At 43.0% G+C, this 20240-nt stretch overlaps 1 protein-coding gene across 1 annotated transcript in view; it reads left to right on the top strand.

Moving 5' to 3' along the window:
* Nucleotides 1-18486, top strand: part of LOC129868205 (PDZ and LIM domain protein 4-like) — a 37752-nt gene extending 19266 nt beyond the window's left edge. Inside the window, exons 3-7 of the mRNA XM_055941965.1 lie at nt 4303-4390; nt 9308-9567; nt 9866-10041; nt 16142-16286; nt 17002-18486. Of these exons, the coding sequence (XP_055797940.1) occupies nt 4303-4390; nt 9308-9567; nt 9866-10041; nt 16142-16286; nt 17002-17206 (874 nt within the window). The 3' untranslated portion in view covers nt 17207-18486. The remainder of the gene's footprint in view (nt 1-4302; nt 4391-9307; nt 9568-9865; nt 10042-16141; nt 16287-17001) is intronic.
* Nucleotides 18487-20240: the final 1754 nt, after the last annotated feature.

Below are 20240 nucleotides of genomic sequence, written 5' to 3'. Positions count from 1 at the left end.
CTCGTTCCGTTCGACGAAAATTCCAAAAAGTATCTAATGTTTGTAGAAACATGTCAAATGTTTTTTATAATCAATCCTCAGGTTGTTTTTAACAAACATAATCGATAATATTTCAACTGGACCGTAACCTATTCAAAAAGAAAATGGAGCGCTAACCTCTAGCGCACAGGAACTAATCAGAGGACACCTGACTAGTTTTGAAAAATCTCGCTCATTTTTCAAAATATAAGCCTGAAACTATGTCTAAAGCCTGGTCACAGCCTGAGGAAGCCATTGGAAAATGAATCTGGTTGATACCCCTTTAAATGGAAGAAAGACTGGCCAGGAAACACAGATATAAAAAAAATAATAATAATAATCACGTCCGGGTTAGATTTCTCAGGTTTTCGCCTGCATAATCAGTTTTGTTATACTCACAGACAATATTTGGACAGTTTTGGAAACTTTGGAGTGTTTTCTATCCTAATCTGTAAATTAAATGCATATTCTACGATCTGGACGTGAGAAATAGTCCATTTACCTTGAACGTTATTTTTTTTTTAAACAAAACAAAAATCTGAACCCTAGCGTCAAGAGGTTAACACAGTGTCCAAAGAAGGGCCAGATGTATACAGAAGGGTGTCGTCTGCGTAGAGGTGGATCAGAGAATCACCAGCAGCAAGAGCAACATCATTGATGTATACAGAGAAGAGAGTCGGCCTGAGAATTTAACCCTGTGGCACCCCCATATAGACTGCTAGAGGTCCGGACAACAGGCCCTCCGATTTGACACACTGAGCTCTATCAGAGAAGTAGTTGGTAAACCAGGCGAGGCAATCATTTAAGAAACCAAGGCTGTCGAGTCTGCCAATAAGAATGTGGTGATTGACAGAGTCGAATGCCTTGGCCAGGTCGATGAATATGGCTGCACAGTATTGTCTCTTATCTATGGCGGTTATGATATTGTTTAGGACCTTGCGTGGCTGTGGTGCACCCATGACCAGCTCTGAAACCAGATTGCATAGCAGAGAAGGTACGGTGGGATTCGAAATGGTCAAATACATTCAGTTAGGATCACCACTTTATTTTAAGAATGTGAAATAATAAGAATGTGATATAATAGTAATTGTAGAGTATTTTCTTCAGAGGGTCAGAAGTTTACATACACTCAATTTGTATTTGGTAGCATTGCCTTTAAATTGTTTAACTTGGGTCAAATGTTTTGGGTGTCCACAATAAGTTGAGGGAATTTTGGCCCATTCCTCATGACCGAGCTGATGTAATGGAGTCAGGTTTGTCGGCCTCTTTGCTCACACATGCTTTTTCAGTTCTGCCCACAAATTGTCAATAGGATTGAGGTCAGGGCTTTGTGATGGCCACTTCAATACCTTGACTGGGTTGTCCTTAAGCCATTTTGCCACAACTTTGGAAATATGCTTGGGGTCATTGTCCATTTGGAAGACCCATTTGCGACCAAGCTTTAACTTCCTGACTGATGTCTTGAGATGTTGCTTCAATATATCCACATAAGTTTCCTGCCTCATGATGCCACAACAGTCCTTCCTGCAGCAAAGCATCCCTACAACATGATGCTGCCACCCCCGTACTTCATGTTTGGGATGGTGTTCTTCGACTTGCAAGCGTTCCCCTTTTTCCTCCAAACATAACAATGGTCATTATGGCCAAACAGTTCTATTTTTATTTCATCAGACCAGAGGGCATTTCTCCAAAAAGTACGATCTTTGTCCCCATGTCTGTTTTTTTTATGGCGGTTTTGGAGCAGTGGCTTCTTCCTTGCTGAGCGGCCTTTCAGGTTATGTTGATATAGGACTTGTTTTACTGTGGATATAGATACTTTTTATACCTGTTTCCTCCAGCTTCACAAGGTCCTTTGCTGTTGTTCTGGGATTGCACTTTTTGCACCAATGTACGTTCATCTCTAGGAGACAGAACGCATCTCCTTCCTGAGCTTGTATGACTGCTGCGTGGTCCCATGGTGTTTATACTTGCATACTATTGTTTGTACAGATGAACGTGGTATCTTCAGGTGTTTGGAAATTGCGCCCAAGGATGAACCAGACTTGTGGAGGTCTACAATTGTTTTTCTGAGGTCTTGGCTGATTTCTTTTGATTTTCCCATGATGTCAAGTAAGTTTGAAGGTAAGCCTTGAAATACATCCACAGGTACACCTCCAATTGAGTCTAATGATGTCAATTAGCTTATCAGAAGCTTCTAAAGCCATGACATTTTCTGGAATTTTCCAAGCTGTTTAAAGGCGCAGTCAACTTAGTGAATGTAAACTTCTGACCCACTGGAATTGTGATACAGTGAAATAATCTGTCTGTAAACAATTGTTGGAAAAATTACTTGTCATGCACAAAGTAGATGTCCTAACCGATTTCCCAAAACTATAGTTGGTTAACAAGAAATTTGTGGAGTGGTTGAAAAAAGAGTTTTCATGACTCCAACCTAAGTGTATGTAAACTTCCGACTTCAACTGTAGACTCATTTATGAGCAAGGGAGATGGGGAAGGCTCAGACCCCATATAGTTAGTTCAGCCATGGAATCAGGCTCTGAAGATCTTCCCTATACAGTACATGTCTCTAATTGTCTCCCTGTTGGTTTATTGACCCTGGAAGCCAGTGAGGAGAGCGTAGAATGCTGTCTGTTGGACCTCTGCACAGCTCTGATCCCTTGCAGACAGTTTCTCCACTAATCCCTCAAACGCTGACTCAATATTGGAGCACACGCTAAACTAGATCACGGGAAACAATATGCTCCATTGTGCCTGTCCTATTGGTGTGTATCACAATGTCTGCCTCTCCATTGGCCTCTGCCTCTCACAGTTTCCACTCGTACGTCTTTGGTCCTCCTCACGGCTTTCTTACCATGTTCTATGGTTCTTTTGTATTTAAGCAAATGTCAATTACTTTCCCGCCAATTGACTTGCTCAATATAGCGTTCATATGTATCCAAGGAAACATCCTGGGATATAAAGTCTTGTTATAAGTAGTGGGATCATCCCACACAGTCTGCAGCTCATCCATCAAACACTCGCCCATAAAGCAGCCTTGATACGAACACCTCTGTGCTCATTTTTGAGGCATTGCCTCATGTGGCTGCAGCCATGCCAGCTGAATCCAGAGTGACCTCATCCTCCAGTTGTGAAGTTTACACCAGTGGAGAACTGAGGCATCATTGTTTTCTCCTGCCCCAGAGGCCTGGCTGCGTCTATGTACGTAGGTGTGTATGAATAGCTGTCTGACTTACTGAGTGGAGGGAAAATCGTCTTTGTTCCTCTACATACGCACACTTCCCTCTGCTCCCTCGCTGGGGCTGGTGTGATGACATGGCATTGGCCTTTTGGAAGCTGCCCACATAACAGCAAATAGTCAAGCAACGGCACCCCTGACATGTTTGGAAAACTGTTCAGGAATTCTAAAAAGCATTACTCACTACTCCCTCAAGTCTTTTACTACCCCCTCAACAGTGTGCCGTTAAATGCTGTATAATGCCATGCCAATTTGGATTACACCTTTTTATTACCATATGGTTTTATGGGAAGTTTTAAATCTTGCTGATGCAATTCTGTCTGGGACCTGTAGCACAGGGCATGTAGATTAGCCTATTGCATTTTAAAAACAGGACAAAAGTACAATACAGTATACGAACAGATTCTGTATTTAGTACATAAATGGGCCTAGCCATGATAGGAAAAATCACTTTGTACAATAAACCCCATTGTCCTTCATTCAATGTCACCGGACACAGAGAGCAGACTATCCTTATTTGACCCCTTGCCATCCCATTGTTTCTGTCCACCTGGATGACTGTCTTAACATGTTGAGCTAATCTAATAAGATGTACTGAGTTCATGCCATAGTTTTGCTGATCTGCTGTAGAGATGACTATCATTAGTGTACTGGAATGTGGTCATCTTTAGCTACCAGTGTTATGCCTGCCAAACAAAAACGCATGCCACTTGCTACTGTGAAATTATTTTTTGGAGCTCAGTGAACAATCTCATCCCATGGCGTACGCCACTTATATTCAGCGGTGGTATTTAATATGAAAGTTCAAGTCATCTTTTTTTGCTAACTTAACTGTGTTATGGTGTACGTGTCTTGAATTTCATCCCTTTTATTCCACGCTAATCATATCCAAAAATGTCATTCTAAGAGCATCTTCTTAGTGACTGCTGTGAGCAAATAACCTGTGAACACATTGATTGGACCAGATATGATCTCTTTAAAAGCCTCTGGGTGTTTTTATAGATAAACAATGACTAACGTAGCTCTCTTTCCTGGGTATTGTTTTTCAGGTCTGAAGACAAAGTCTGGTCTCCAACTGTTATTGAAGATGGCAAGACCAGTCCATTCATGGCTACGTTGGAGTCTGAGTCCCCACAGGTATGAGCTGCACTTGTTTACATGGATAAGATTATACAGATTATCTACTGATAAACTACTGTTTTTCACATGATTTAGAGTTCCTCTGTCGTTTGGAAAGTATTGAAATAGGGCCTCAATTTGTTTCAAAACAATTATCTGCCAAATGCGTAATCAAGCAAGCCACGCCCTTGCCGTTGAACTTTGCAGAGTTTTCTGACTCTGACCAGAGAGTGTGAAGCAGAACGACCAGACAATGTGCGTATTGTGGCTGGGACATCTGAGAAATGACCATTCCTCTTTTATTGTGGGCGTTGGTTGTCATGTTGGTCGTTTTCCCATGTCGCTTCAGTGGGGCAGTCCCTGTCAACTGGGCTGAATGGTCACACAAAGGCCTGAAATGAAATGCATCGGTCATCAATTGAAGGGTGAAACTATATACAGCCGACTATATGTATTGACTTCCACATCATTAGGCAGGCTGGTGGAAAAACATTTATGAAAGAGAGCTTCAATACATAGCAGGTAAATTTGTTCATTGATATCACTGGAGGTGAATGGGACAGCAACGTTTTTCTCTATGTAACTGAGCCTGAGTTTACATTAGTCTTTTTTTCTTGGGGATTAGTCTTCAGAAATACTGAAATTTATTGATTTAATATGTGTGACATCCATTACTAAGTCAAAGCCACTGATCCTAACTCTAAATATTTCAAATCGTCTTGGGGTACATGGTTGATATACTATTTTTGCAAGCATGGTAGCAATAAGATATGAATCTGCCTAGTGATAAACACGGTGAAGGACCACCCCATTCCAGCCTTGAGGCAATCCAAGGAGACTGGCAGTTTTCCTGAGAAGGGGTACTGGGGTTTAGGACCTCTCTTTGGATTTCACCATCTCAACATGAGCAAACGTCTTGTCCTGATTAATGTGAGGAAATACCAGACCTGAACGAGGGGGAGCGATCAACTCAAACTCTGTATATAAACAGACATGCATGCTAGCAGTACCTCTGTGTTTGTAATCAGAGAAGGCTGCTCTCTCTATCTCCTGGAAAGGGAGGTTTGGAAACCTTGTATCCACTCTCTACTGAAGGACTCTGGTCTCCTTTTAATGGAGTTAAAGTTGAACTAGAAACAGCAAAGTGAGTACCATTTTGGCTCATTTGCTTCAGGGGGAGGGAAATGGTTGGTTGGTCCCTTGAGTTAGGCTAAATGAATGACCCTGGTTATTTCCTGCTCCAGGCTAGTGTAATATACCTTGAAAGAGGTTACCGGCATCGAACAATGCTGATTGTTTTCCAGACATATTAGACACCACACGTGAACTCCCTACCAGCAGCTGATGTCATTGGAAATTCCAAACTAGCATCTGGGAATTCTAGCTAGCAGGAAGTGACACGGTGGTGTTTCCTTGAACAAGGAGAACATGGGAGATTCTCAAAATTGAATGACTGCATTTTTGGATCTGAGCCTGAACAACTTTGAAACGAAAGCTATTTGTGGGGAAACAGGAGGAAAATTGAGTATTTCCATGAACTCGTCTTACTCATCAACAGACTAGAGTTTTGTAAGATTACCAGAAAGTATGACTCATTTTGACAGTATTGCTAGAATAAATGGAGACTTAGGCCTGTGGTCTACAGTGTGATGAAGTAGGTCTACAGGTGGCCACCACATGCCTCTGTATTGCTCTGCATTACATTCCCTCAGACTCATTGGAATCACAATTGTGGCTTTTGCATTGGGCTTGGAAAGTATGGACCTTTTAGAATGCGGAAACGATGGAACTCGCATCAAGATGGGTCCATTCTCAAGCCGCATTGGCAAGAGGGAGAGAATTCTCCCTCCGAGCATTTGAGATCTGACAATTCCGTCTAATTGTGATGTACTTATAGGCTCTTTCTATAGGGCTTTATTGCGCTGTTCCACACATACTCTCTCTTTCAAACATGTTCAATTATGACAGTTTTCCTCTGCCAAAATATCCAATCAACACAGTGCCATTGAGAGTTCACACTCATCCAGGCCTTCAGATCGTAAACTTGTGACCCCACATATTTAGTTGTTTGTTTCCAGTAATGGGTGAAGTAATAACTAATCAGCTGGTAACCCCCAGAAATGTCAATCTGTATTTGGGTTGACCAAGAGGTCCCTCTCCCCCTGTCAGCGCGCTGGGGAGCGGATGGGGTCATGGAGAGCAGAGAACGGAGCGCTAGCTAGCCCGTTGCTTGTCTAGCAGGCTGCCTGCGTCCAGCCAGCCCTGGACACACTGTCCCTGTTAAGCAGGCATATGATTTGAATAAGGGTCCTCTTCCTCCCCTTCCTGCTCTATACCTCTCCCTGACCAAACTCTGCAGTGTGTCGACTTGGGTAACGGCAGTAAATATCTCGTCCCCCTTCTTTCTGAGCCCGTATTACTATAATACATGTAGCGTTTAATCAGGCAGTTTTTTTCTCTCCCAGGAGTCCTGTGGTTCTGTCTAAACGGTCCCCAGTCTGAAAGGCATAACCCCCCCCCCCCCCCCCCCCCCGCCTAGTCATACAGGCTCAGTAGCCAGTCACCCAGAACCAAGGGCCATGCTTAGTCACTTTTGTAAAACAGGTCAGTGAAATCTGATGACTGTCAGAATTTCTGAGCAGACAGAACTGCTTCTCATAAATACTTGCTGCTTTCTCGCTCCAGTGTTTCTGGGCTGGAATCAAGGCTTGAAGAAAGGGGGATTTCAGTTTTTCCCATGTAGGAACTGAACTTTGAGAGAGTGAAAGAGTGCCTGGTAGTACTATAGCAACATTTAGTTTTGATTGCGTTGGTTTAAATAACAAGATAAGGTTACTAGGTGATTTTATCTGGTGATTTTAGATATGATTTAACAAAGCACACACTCTGTGGAAGGAGTGTCACCAGTTGGCACGATCTCCATTAACTATTTTATGTGTCCTTTTAAAATCCCCATTACAGACCGGCATAGGTACGATAAATCAGTTTAATGGGACAGTCTGCTTACTGTGATTTATTTAATGAAAGTAATGGTAACTTCCATACCTAAGAGCAACTTAAAAGCACTTACAGGTCCTAAATGTTACCAACCTGGCACTTTTAAAAGCTATGCACCAGATGTGCTGCCTTTTTATAAATCTGCCATCCACTCATATCTTTTTGCTGCAGACACAAGGCCATAGAACTGCATATTATGCAGAAAGAAGTGAAGTCTTCCAACTAGAGTGGTCTCGGCATTCAGCAGACATAAACGCGTGTGCCAGGGATTTGAAGCAGACTTTACTCTCTCGGTCTCCCTAGCTCCATCGGTTAATGTGAAAATTGCCACTAAACGGGCAACATCCAAACATGTTTGTTCATTTACCATGCTTGAATACAGTAAATCACTGAAGTTATCTGCACTCACTCTCATGAGGGTTTGGTGTAGCCAAAGTGTTTGCCAAGCATTTCAGCAGCCCTGTCGCTTTTCCCTCTTGGTGAGCTCGCTCAGGGCCCTGTGGCTTCTATTGTAACTGTCTGAGGGAGGCGCTGGAATCCATCCACACTTCATGTTTACACAGATTAAAGAAGTCGTAAAAGGCCAAGTTTACTGTCATGTCACTGCAGGAACACTTTGTAATACAATGCACTCTTGTTTTTCCTCCCCATCTCGTGTACTTTGTTGCCAAGACTAGAAAATGAAAGGCTTCCTGGTACAATTACTGACGGTTATCATTGGAATGGGAGGGGTTGGAGGGAGGGGTTGGTGGGGGAGGGGTTGAGTTGGGGGGGGGGGGGGTGTTTGACTGCTGGCTCAGATACAGCTATACTCACCCACTGCTCTGATGGCCCTCTCCTTGTCACTCCCTCTAGGAGCTGCTCTGGTAGTCCTCTCCTTGTCACTCCCTCTAGGAGCTGCTCTGGTAGTCCTCTCCTTGTCACTCCCTCTAGGAGCTGTTCTGGTGGTCCTCTCTTTGTCACTCCCTCTAGGAGCTGCTCTGGTAGTCCTCTCCTTGTCACCCCCTCTAGGAGCTGCTCTGGTAGTCCTCTCCTTGTCACTCCCTCTAGGAGCTGCTCTGGTAGTCCTCTCCTTGTCACTCCCTCTAGGAGCTGCTCTGGTAGTCCTCTCCTTGTCACTCCCTCTAGGAGCTGCTCTGGTAGTCCTCTCCTTGTCACCCCCTCCAGGAGCTACTTGTCTGGGCTGGGGAGAGGGCTGGCTATATGGCCCAAGCCCAGGGTTTGAAACACAGCTTGTGGTTGGGTATGGTGTCCAGGGCTCAGCAGAGAGGCGATTTAGAAATGGCCCATGCATGGGTGGTCCGGGCCAGCCAGGGAACAAGGACCAGGCCACATCTGCTGAGATGACAGATGGGGATCCTGCTGCCTGCCTGGAGAGTTTGAACCTCTGTTTCTTGGGGCCAACCAGTGAATTCACCCACCACCCACCACTCAACATGCGTTAATCAACGGTCTGGCTGGCTGTGTGGGATGACAACTATGTCTTGCACAACCATTTAAACAAATCACTTCATTTGACATATTTACAGAGGATTTGTGATTGTCTGCCCCCTACAACAGCCATTAAGTCACTGTCTTTTGTTTGATAGACAGTCATGCCACTAAAATCAACCGTTTGAAAAGTGATAACATCAACAAAAGATTGCAATCTGTAGCTTGGAGAGATGAACACACATGTAGCACCCACTACACTGTAGAGTATCAGTGTAGTTTGTAGAAGTCTGTCTGCAGAAGTGAACTTTGAAGTATTTGGTTACGTCATTGTGTAGTTTGTGCAGGTCCTCTGTGCCAACAGTCACCTTCATTCCTTGGAGATGATGTAATTCATGTTCCCGTAAATAATGTTAGGTAACGAACAAGCAGACTATGACGGATATAGAAGTGCATTGGAAACAATCATACTTTTCTTAATGGCTCCTCTGCTCTTTCCTTCTCCAGAATTTCCGACCAATCAGCACTGGACCAATCACAGGTGGATACATCAGTGGCTACAGCAGCGGTCACAATGGCAGTGGATACAGAAAACCCTCCTACATCTCCGAGCCGCCGCACCTCAACAACGGCACCTCCAAGCAGCTCAACAACATGCAGTACAACAACCCAGCCGGCCTGTACGCACACAACAATGGCAGCAATGGAGACAGAGACAGGGTCTTGCCAAAACAAATGGGCAGCTTGAGCCTGAGCTCCCCACACAGGTGAGGCATGGAGGAGTGGAAAACCTCTGCGGTAGTTTCAAGATATCCTGGTATATTCACCATGTCAATGTGAGGACCACGTATGAAGTGTTGTGTAACTTGTTAATGTTACAGTATCTTCTGGGATTTTTACTTTGTAAAACTGCATTTTCTTTTTACCCTAAAAATAAGTCATGTCACAGCATTTATGAATTAAATCTAAAGACAATGCAACATTTGGTGGAGACATTTCAGTCATAGAAATTGTTGATCACACTGAATTCAGACTAAAAATGACTTAATTTGTTATCTCTTTCAGCCCTGAGCCTCCGACCCATTCTCCTCTGGGACGTAATGGGAACGGTCCTTGTTTTGAAGTCACCACAGAGTCAGACGTGTACAAGATGCTGCAGGACCCAGAGGAGCCAGTCTCTGCACCTAAACAGTCCGGCTCCTTCAAATACCTACAGGGCATACTGGAGGCAGAGGATGGAGGTACCCTCATTTGTGGCTCTATATGACTGTTATTTTCTACATTGTAGAATAATAGTGACGGAATCATGTAGTAACCAAAGTGTCAAACAAATCAAAATAAATGTGAGATTTTTCAAAGTAGCCACCCTTTGCCTTGATGACAGCTTTGCACCCTCTTGACATTCTCTCAACCAGCTTCACCTGGAATGCTTTTCCAACAGTCTTGAAGAAGTTCCCACAAATGCTGAGCATTTGTTGGCTGCTTTTCCTTCACTCTGCGGTCCAACTCATCCCAAACCATCTCAATTGGGTTGAGGTTGGTTGATTGTGGAGACCAGGTCATCTGATGCAGCACTCCATAACTCTCCTTGGTCAAATAGCCTTTACACAGCCTGGAGGTGTGTTTTGGGTCATTGTTCTGTTGAAAAACAAATGATAGTGGGACTAAGCGCACACCCGATGGGATGGCGAATCACTGCAGAATGCTGTGGTAGCCATGCTGGTTAAGTGTGCCTTGAATTCTAAATAAATCAGTGTCACCAGCAAAGCACCCACACACCATCACACCTCCTCCTCCATGCTTCACTATGGGAACCACACATGCGGTGATCATCCGTTCACCTACTCTGCGTCTCAAAGACAGAGCGTTTGGAACCAAATATCTGATTAGACCGGTGGAAATCTGTCCTTTGGTCTGATGTCCATTGCTCGTGTTTCTTGGCCCAAGCAAATGTCTAATTATTTTTGGTGTCTTTTTAGTAGTGGTTTCTTTGCAGCAATTCGACCATGAAGGCCTGATTCACACAGTCTCCTCTGAACAGTTGATGTTGATGTGTCTGTTACTTGAACTCTGAGGCATTTATTTGGGCTACAATCTGAGGTGCAGTTAACTCTAATGAACTTATCCTCCGAAGCAGAGGTGTCTCTGGGTCTTCCTTTCCTGTGGCGGTCCTCATGAGAGCCAGTTTCATCATAGCGCTTGGTGTTTTTTTGAGACTGCACTTGAAGAAACTTTCAAAGTTCCGACATTTTCTGCATTGACTGACATTCATGTCTTAAAGTGGGCTGTCATTTCTCATTGCTTATTTGAGTTGTTCTTGCCATAATATGGACTTGGTATTTTGCCAAATAGGACTATCTTCTGTATACCACCCCAACCTTGTCACAACTGATTGGCTCAAATGCATTAAGAAGGAAAGAAATTCCACTATTTAACTTTTAACAAGGCACACCTGTTAATTGAAATGCATTCCAGGTGACTACCTCATGATACTGGTTGAGTGAATACCAAGTGTGCAAAGCTATCATCAAGGTAAAGGTTGGCTACTCAAATATACAATTATGATTTTGTTTAACACTTTTGTGGTTACTACATGATTCCATATGTGTTATTTCATAGTTTTGATGTCTTCACTATTCTACAATGTAGAAAATAGTAAAAATAAAGAAAAACCTTTGAATGAGTGGGTGTATCCAGACTTTTGACTGGTACTGTATGTGTTCATATTCTGTATACTCATGATTGTTTATGTACATTTCGATATGTTTGTATTTTTGAGCTAAATAGTTTCCGTTGGAAGTGTAGCGTGTGATTTATTTCCAGACACAGGACTGTGTAAAGTTTATTGCAAAACAACCTGAGAAATATGACCTTCCTGGTGTGTCTTTTCAACTGTTCACATTCCAATAAGTAGGCCTAGGCTCTCTGAAGTCTTTAGGAGTGATGTTTTAGGATCAGAGTCTTCCATCATGGCCAGGCCCTAGCTCCTCAAGGAGAACCCAAACAGACCAGATAAGACCGCATGCCAGGTTCCTAGGGATATCGGAGCTCCCTGAAGGTTTTGGATGAACTGCAGGCCTTGTTCTTTGAATTTATCGCTAATCACTTGCAGGTGTTACAGGAGATTAGGGAAGAGAGAAGTCAATGGTTTCAACAGAATTCGATTAAATGGCACCAGGACAATTCACCTGCAGCAGGGTTTAAAAAAAAAAAATCACAACCACAAAGGCGTCATTGACACTGGGTTAAGCTTCTGGTAAGATGCTGACACACCTTGAAGCTCTGTTTGTTGCTCTCAGTCTGGAAATCCTTGCTTTGTTCTGAAGGATTTTATACTCTTTTCCAGCTCAGCGCTGATGTTGAGAGAGAGGAGCGTTTGACTGCGTGTGATATTGTCATCCTCATCCTTTTTAAAATAAAACGTTCCGGTTTTGAAAATGTCGGGATCCCTGGGATTTCAAGGGAGAGCAAACGAGTTGGTCTGTTATGCTTGAGCCCAACAGGCTCTGATCTCACATCTGTGGTGTCAGACAGGGTGGTGGGTGGAGACGATGGCATGGAAGATTCTGTTTATTATTAGAGTGAACTTCCTGGCTATACCAATCACTGAAAAATCCACCACTTTATAGTGACATATAATAGGCAGATGGACATAGAAGGGAAGCGATCATATATTTACTTTACTTTTGAGGATGCAGATGTGACACAATGTACCGCCTGTAGCTGAAAAATAAGCAAGTCAACTCTGAAGTCTCTGCCAACCCCCTGTGTAGGAGTGTAATCCTTTTGAGGTTGTTAAAAATAAGAAATATAGACTGTTACATAATGTTTTAAATAGTTTGTTTATCTAGGAATGGTACTCCCATTAGCCACCATCTGGTTTATAAAAAGCTGCTCTATTAACTAGGTGGGAACTCCAGGCACCAGATCTACAAGTTGGGGGGATCACAGGCTATGAACTTTATTCATAAAGACTTCTTAGTAGATGTCATTCCTACAGATAAAGTATCTTAATTTGACCTATATTGTCACAGCAAAATAATCCTGCTGCAACAGGATTTAAACGTTTAGTCCATAATGTTGCTTGATCAGTGGTTAGCCTACTTTTGGCCAGCTAATAACCTATGTAAAGTGCCATACTGTTAATATAACACTGTTAGTGTGGGTTTTCAGTGAATTTATGTAAATCACAACACTCATCTGAATTTCCTGTGGTGCAGGAATATTCTCAGTAACAGAGGGATCAAATGAAGATCCTACCATCTGTTTGTTACATCATCTCCTATGGAGTTTATGAATGGGAGTGTCACGGGGGCAGCTCTCCATGTCTGCTCGATAAGACTGTTGTCTGAGATATGAAGTGTATCTGTCAAATGACGCTAGCGCTGCTTAGTGGTTCTGTACAAGTCCTCTGATTTAAACCTCCCTCTCACTTGTGAGCATCCCATGAGAACTTCTGACTAGAATTTGAGTGCAATGATGACTAGATGCGTAATAGACCAATTATTACAGCAAAAATAGATCCTGTTATTACTCAAACCTCAAATAGTCACAGAGCATTAGTGGAGTGAAGAAACTTCTTTGTCAAGTACCAGGTACTTCACCAGTATGGTGGGTAGGCCATGCTGTGTTAATGGCGCATGTTGGCACCTCATCACTCCGTTGTTCAGGGAGAGTGTGATTGTAGCACTCTGGTGCTTAATGTGGAATGTTTGCTCTGCCAGGCAACTGCATATTTAATCTCCTAATTGATGTGTTCCTGCTGTGTGTCAGGTTCTGGCATCCCTGGTATGTGGAAGGGGGGGGGGGGGGGCACAGGTAGAGATGGGTGGAGAGAGGTATAGAGAGCAAATTAAGAGATGGGGGAAGAAAGAAGTAGAGGCTAGCAGTGTGAGTGCCGCTCTGGCCCTCTGCCTGTACCCCTGCCATGCCCCCTGAGGGTAACACACAAACGGAGGGAAGTGATAGTTGAGGAGTGATGTCTCTGTGGTCGATGGGAGCTGACCTTGGTGTCTCCCTGAGCCAAGTGTGAACACCCTTAATTCTTCGCCATCTTTTCACTCAGAGCTAATCACTGCTTTCTGAGCTCATACTGGTGTAGGGTGAAGTTGCCCCTAGACTGATCATTTGTAAATTTGTCATTTTCCCCATCTAATAGTCAAGGTTAGGATCAGGGAGGGGAAGCTGATCCTAGATCTGGTCCTAGGTGAAACTTCACCATGTAGCCTTATACATGACCTGGAACATTACCTTCACCCTATAGCCTCATGCATTACCTTCACCCTGTAACCTCATACATTAACTAGAACATTACCTTAATTACCTTCACCCCGTAACCTCATACATTAACTAGAACATTACCTTAATTACCTTCACCCCGTAACCTCATACATTAACTGGAACATTACCTTCACCCCGTAACCTCATGCATTACCTTCACCCCGTAACCTCATACATTACCTGGAACATTACCTTCACCCCGTAACCTCATGCATTACCTTCACCCCGTAACATCATACATTACCTGGAACATTACCTTCACCCCGTAACCTCATGCATTACCTTCACCCCGTAATCTCATACATTACCTTCACCCCGTAACCTCATACATTAACTGGAACATTACCTTCACCCCGTAACCTCATGCATTACCTTCACCCCGTAACCTCATACATTACCTGGAACATTACCTTCACCCCGTAACCTCATGCATTAACTAGAACATTACCTTAATTACCTTCACCCCGTAACCTCATACATTAACTAGAACATTACCTTAATTACCTTCACCCCGTAACCTCATGCATTAACTGGAACATTACCTTCACCCCGTAACCTCATGCATTACCTTCACCCCGTAACCTCATACATTAACTAGAACATTACCTTAATTACCTTCACCCCGTAACCTCATACATTAACTAGAACATTACCTTAATTACCTTCACCCCGTAACCTCATACATTAACTGGAACATTACCTTCACCCCGTAACCTCATGCATTACCTTCACCCCGTAACCTCATACATTACCTGGAACATTACCTTCACCCCGTAACCTCATGCATTACCTTCACCCCGTAACATCATACATTACCTGGAACATTACCTTCACCCCGTAACCTCATGCATTACCTTCACCCCGTAATCTCATACATTACCTTCACCCCGTAACCTCATACATTAACTGGAACATTACCTTCACCCCGTAACCTCATGCATTACCTTCACCCCGTAACCTCATACATTACCTGGAACATTACCTTCACCCCGTAACCTCATGCATTAACTAGAACATTACCTTAATTACCTTCACCCCGTAACCTCATACATTAACTAGAACATTACCTTAATTACCTTCACCCCGTAACCTCATGCATTAACTGGAACATTACCTTCACCCCGTAACCTCATGCATTACCTTCACCCCGTAACCTCATACATTAACTGGAACATTACCTTCACCCCGTAACCTCATGCATTACCTGGAACATTACCTTCACCCCGTAACCTCATGCATTACCTTCACCCCGTAACCTCATGCATTACCTTCACCCCGTAACCTCATGCATTACCTTCACCCCGTAATCTCATACATTACCTTCACCCCGTAACCTCATACATTAACTGGAACATTACCTTCACCCTGTAACCTCATGCATTACCTTCACCCCGTAACCTCATACATTACCTGGAACATTACCTTCACCCCGTAACCTCATGCATTAACTAGAACATTACCTTAATTACCTTCACCCCGTAACCTCATGCATTAACTGGAACATTACCTTCACCCCGTAACCTCATGCATTACCTTCACCCCGTAACCTCATACATTACCTGGAACATTACCTTCACCCCGTAGCCTCATGCATTACCTTCACTCCGTAGCTTTATACATTACCTTCACCCCGTAACCTCATACATTACCTGGAACATTACCTTCACCCCGTAACCTCATGCATTACCTTCACCCCGTAACCTCATACATTACCTTCACCCCGTAACCTCATACATTAACTGGAACATTACCTTCACCCCGTAACCTCATACATTACCTGGAACATTACCTTCACCCCGTAACCTCGTACATTACCTTCACCCCGTAACCTCATACATTAACTGGAACATTACCTTCACCCCATAGCCTCATGCATTACCTTCACCCCGTAACATCATACATTAACTGGAACATTACCTTCACCCCGTAACCTCATACATTACCTTCACTCCGTAACCTCATACATTACCTGGAATATTAGCTTCGTTACCTTCACCCCGTAGCCTCGTACAGTACCTGGAACTCTGCTGGTCTTAACCGAGGTCTTTTCTTTGTCCACAGGTGTGTCCCCCACTGACAGGTCTGGAGTGAGAAGCCTAAGGTCCCCAGTTCAATCCCCAGTCCCTAAATTGGGCAGCCCCATTCCTGGCCCCATGCCTGGCCTACAGAAACTCCCCCAGTGCACGCGCTGTGGCAACGGCATAGTGTGAGTCATTATAAAACCGAAAAGATGACAACTATACTGTAGACTAGGTGTGCGTCCACAAATTGCACCTTTTTCCCTCTAGGCCTACGGTGTGCTACGTTTGACCAGAGACTGCATAGGGGATAGGGTGCCATTTGTGACACCGTTTAGTCATGCTCCAACAGGTCCAAGCTTATAAGATGTTCATATATCACTTTTTTAAATAATTCAACCTCTGCACCACACCCTCTCCTCAGGAACCCAGATATGCTAGTAATCCCCACACTGCTCAAGCACCATGGATAAACAGTGATGTCATTTGAACAAGACTGTTGTGGAGGCTTAGCACAATGGATCTGTTGTATAGAGCGTTTACACTGGGTTTTAGGCAGGGCACTAAAGAATGAACCTACTTTTATAGCAGTAGTGGGTAGGATAAAGGGCTGGATACAGGGGACATTCAGATTCAACCAGAGTTATGGCTGTTTTTGAAGCTGATTTAGTCCTTATTGGTTATGCAAATACTCACGTCCATGAATGGCATACTTGTAACTTGAATAAACAGCGATGTACTTAAGAAAATGTATGATATTCAAATAGCTCTTATTTTATAACATTATTGAGAAGCAATTATCTTTAACATTTTACTAACATATGCACTTTGTGACAACTGCTGATGTAAAAAGGGCTTTATAAAATGCATTTGATTGATTGACTAATAACATGGTCTGTATAGGGGCACCATCGTGAAGGCCAGAGACAAACTGTACCACATAGAGTGCTTCATGTGTGACGACTGCGGCCTGAACCTCAAGCAGAGGGGCTACTTCTTCATCGAGGAGAACCTGTACTGTGAGACCCACGCCATGGCCCGTGTCCAGCCTCCTGAGGGATATGACGTGGTTGCAGTCTACCCCAACTCCAAGGTTGAACTGGTCTGAGCTGGTCAGACTTTAAACACAACCCCCCCCCCCCCCCAGTCTTATCCACAGCTCCCAGCAGGTAGCAAGTTTTTCCAATCCAATGCACTACATGTCCAAGCTGTCGCCGGAAAAGATCATGTCAGTTTAGAGTGGGAGAGTGGTGTCTAGTCTCTCTAGCTCTTTCACACATAATGTACAGCATGCTATTCATTTTTCTGACAGATCTTACATTTTTACTCCTGCTGAGTACAACAAAACGGAGGGCTTTTCTTTGTCAATAGGACTTTTAGATCTTGTTGAAACATAAGCAATATTCAACAGAATGACATCTCACATCTGGGGGTGGTTTTCTATTTTCAACCCTGCTGACTAAAATGCAGTTAATGGAATTCGGGTCAAGCACCTGACTGAGAATGGAATTTAGCTTTTACTGCTTCTCACACGGTTGCTACAGTTAAAGAACCCCAGCTTTAGTACATTCCAGTGCCACAAGAGAAAGCATTTTGTATCTCCACTGTTGCAGCTTTTAAAAAGCTGTGGGGAGTAGAGACCCAAGGACATGAAAACAATGACTCTAGGATCTAGCCTGCGAATCTAGGAACATGCAGGAATAAACAATCATTTTAGGTTCTTTGTCACATTTTGTAGAAACAGACCGTGCTTGTTGGCTGAGAGACGGGATTTGAAAGTGTATATTGTTTTCTTGTTTGATATATATCACAGCCAAGTCCAATGAATTAATCAGATTTCTACATGTCCAGGGAGGGCATTTATGTGCTTTTGGAAATGACAGAAATATTCATGCTTGCAACAAAGTCTCTTCCCCTGAAATTGTTGGATGAATTAGGATGACCACTTCCATTTGTGGACCTGTACAGAATCATGCAGCCTGAGGGACGGCAAACAGTAGTTGGATGAAAGTGCTATTTGTAAAATATTTGATTCTTTAAAAAAACAAGTTTTAATTGTATTTTAACTCGATCTCATAGAGCTTGTTATTCAATATCCACCATGACCCTAACGTTTAGCTACTGGAATGCCAACTAGGACAGTAGTTTGTAAATTATGTGAAATGATTTTGGTGTTTTAAGTTCTAATTGTACATATTTGTTTCATGTCTGTTTAACAAACATAACTAGTCACTCTGCCTTCACACGTCTGTGTCCTTTTTAAATGCTTACCGTGTGTAGTCACAGAATCCCTTCGTGTTTAATTTATTGTTTTGCAGACACATTTCACTCTGGTTTCTTCTATTTGTTTTTTAAGATATAATAAAGTAAGAAATAAGTCAAATCATACTCATGATTCAGCTATTATTTTTTTTACAGGCATGATGTATTGTGACATTGAGAATAGTAGTTTAACTTGCCTGTGGACACAGCATAAAAATAGCAAGGGGTTCCAATTTGTGGAGCGGTATAATCCTGTCCCTGACAAGGCACTTTACCCAACAGCATGTACTCTGACCTCCAGCTTGGAGTCTAGGCTTGTCCCCCAAATTTTACACTATGCCCTACATAGTGCACTGCTTTGGTGCCATTTGGGATGCACAGAAGTTGACTGATCCAGAGACATCCACTTCCTAGAGACCTTGTATTTGTTTGAAATCCCGGTGCCACAAAACGGGTTTCATGGTTTCATAACATTGTCTCTTACAATGTGTTTATGGGTTGTGAGAACAAGTACTCAATGGTTTTTAATTTGTCACAAGCACACTTTAGTGCTAGACTTTTAACACAACTGCCTTTTTGAATAATGTTCTAAACGGTGGGATCAAAAACCTACACAACATTAAAGTAATCATTTATTGTATGTTGAATGTTTGATTTTCCTCCCACAAAATGTTTGAGGACATTTTGGGTCACTTGATAAAACATGAGAAGCTTGAGGGTTGTTTAAAAACAAATGTCAAGTTTACCATACAGATGTATGGCTGAGATTCAGTGGTTTACTATAATCTGTAACATAAGGCGGGGGAGCCCTTCATACCCCATTAAATATGTCTTCATGCCGTATTAACGCGTTCAACAACCACAATGGTTGCAGAGAGCGGGAGGGAGTAAGACAGAGGGAGAGAGATGCACGAGGAGGCAGAGACGGGAAGAGGGAAATTGGTCGGTTTTAATTAAGTCTGTTAATAGCACAGTGATGTGGTTTAGCAACATGGCCAACAGTTAGTGACTTGATTCCAAGGCTTTGAACACTCCTCTTAAAAGGCAGTGTGTAATATTTTCCACATTGGTGGCATGTTATGCTGTTAATCACAAGTCAATCACCAAACAGCAGCAGCAAGGAACATGGCATCTAGGAAGCTTGTCTCTCATACTTTCATCATGCATGGAGAACATGATAGACTTTAGACTCAGTATAAGTGGGGAGCTTTCACAGCAGCTGAAATCTCTTACCATTAGGTTAGAATGCGTTACTCTTCATTAATATATTTGCATGTACAGTGCCCTCATGAATTATTGGCATCCTAGGTAAATTATTTTAAAAAGTCTGAACAATTTCAGTTTATCAGCTTGATCTTACTCTATCATACTGTGTGAATCAAACCTTTTAAGTTAAGATTGTTTACAGAAAAATCGTAATCCATGTTTTTGAATAAAATAATTTGTCTTTTATTGGCACCCCTGCATGTGGTACTTTGCACCCTCCCTTTGCCAAGATGACAGCTCTGAGTCGTCTCCTAGAATGTTTGAAGTGGGAGAACACCCCTTTGCCAAGATAACCGCTCTGCGTCGTCTCCTAGAATGTTTGATGAGGTGGGAGAACACACCTTCCCTTTTCCAAGATAACAGCTCTGAGTCATCTCTTAGAATGTTTGAAGTGGGAGAACACAGGAAGGGATTTGAGACCATTCCTCCATATAGAATCTGTCCAGATCCTTCAGAGTCCTTGGTCCTCGCTTGTGGACTCCTCTTCAGCTCATCCCACAGGTTTTTAATGGGGTTTAGGTCAGGGGACTGGGACGTCCATTGCAAAAGCTTGATTCTATGGTCAGTGAAGCATCTTCGTGTGGATTTGAAGGTATGCTTTGGATAATTGTCCT

Source organism: Salvelinus fontinalis, chromosome 13 (assembly GCF_029448725.1).
Source record: "Salvelinus fontinalis isolate EN_2023a chromosome 13, ASM2944872v1, whole genome shotgun sequence".
Lineage (NCBI taxonomy): Eukaryota > Metazoa > Chordata > Actinopteri > Salmoniformes > Salmonidae > Salvelinus > Salvelinus fontinalis.
The sequence above is the reverse complement of the archived record's forward strand: the minus strand, read 5'-3'. Positions and strand labels throughout refer to the sequence as shown.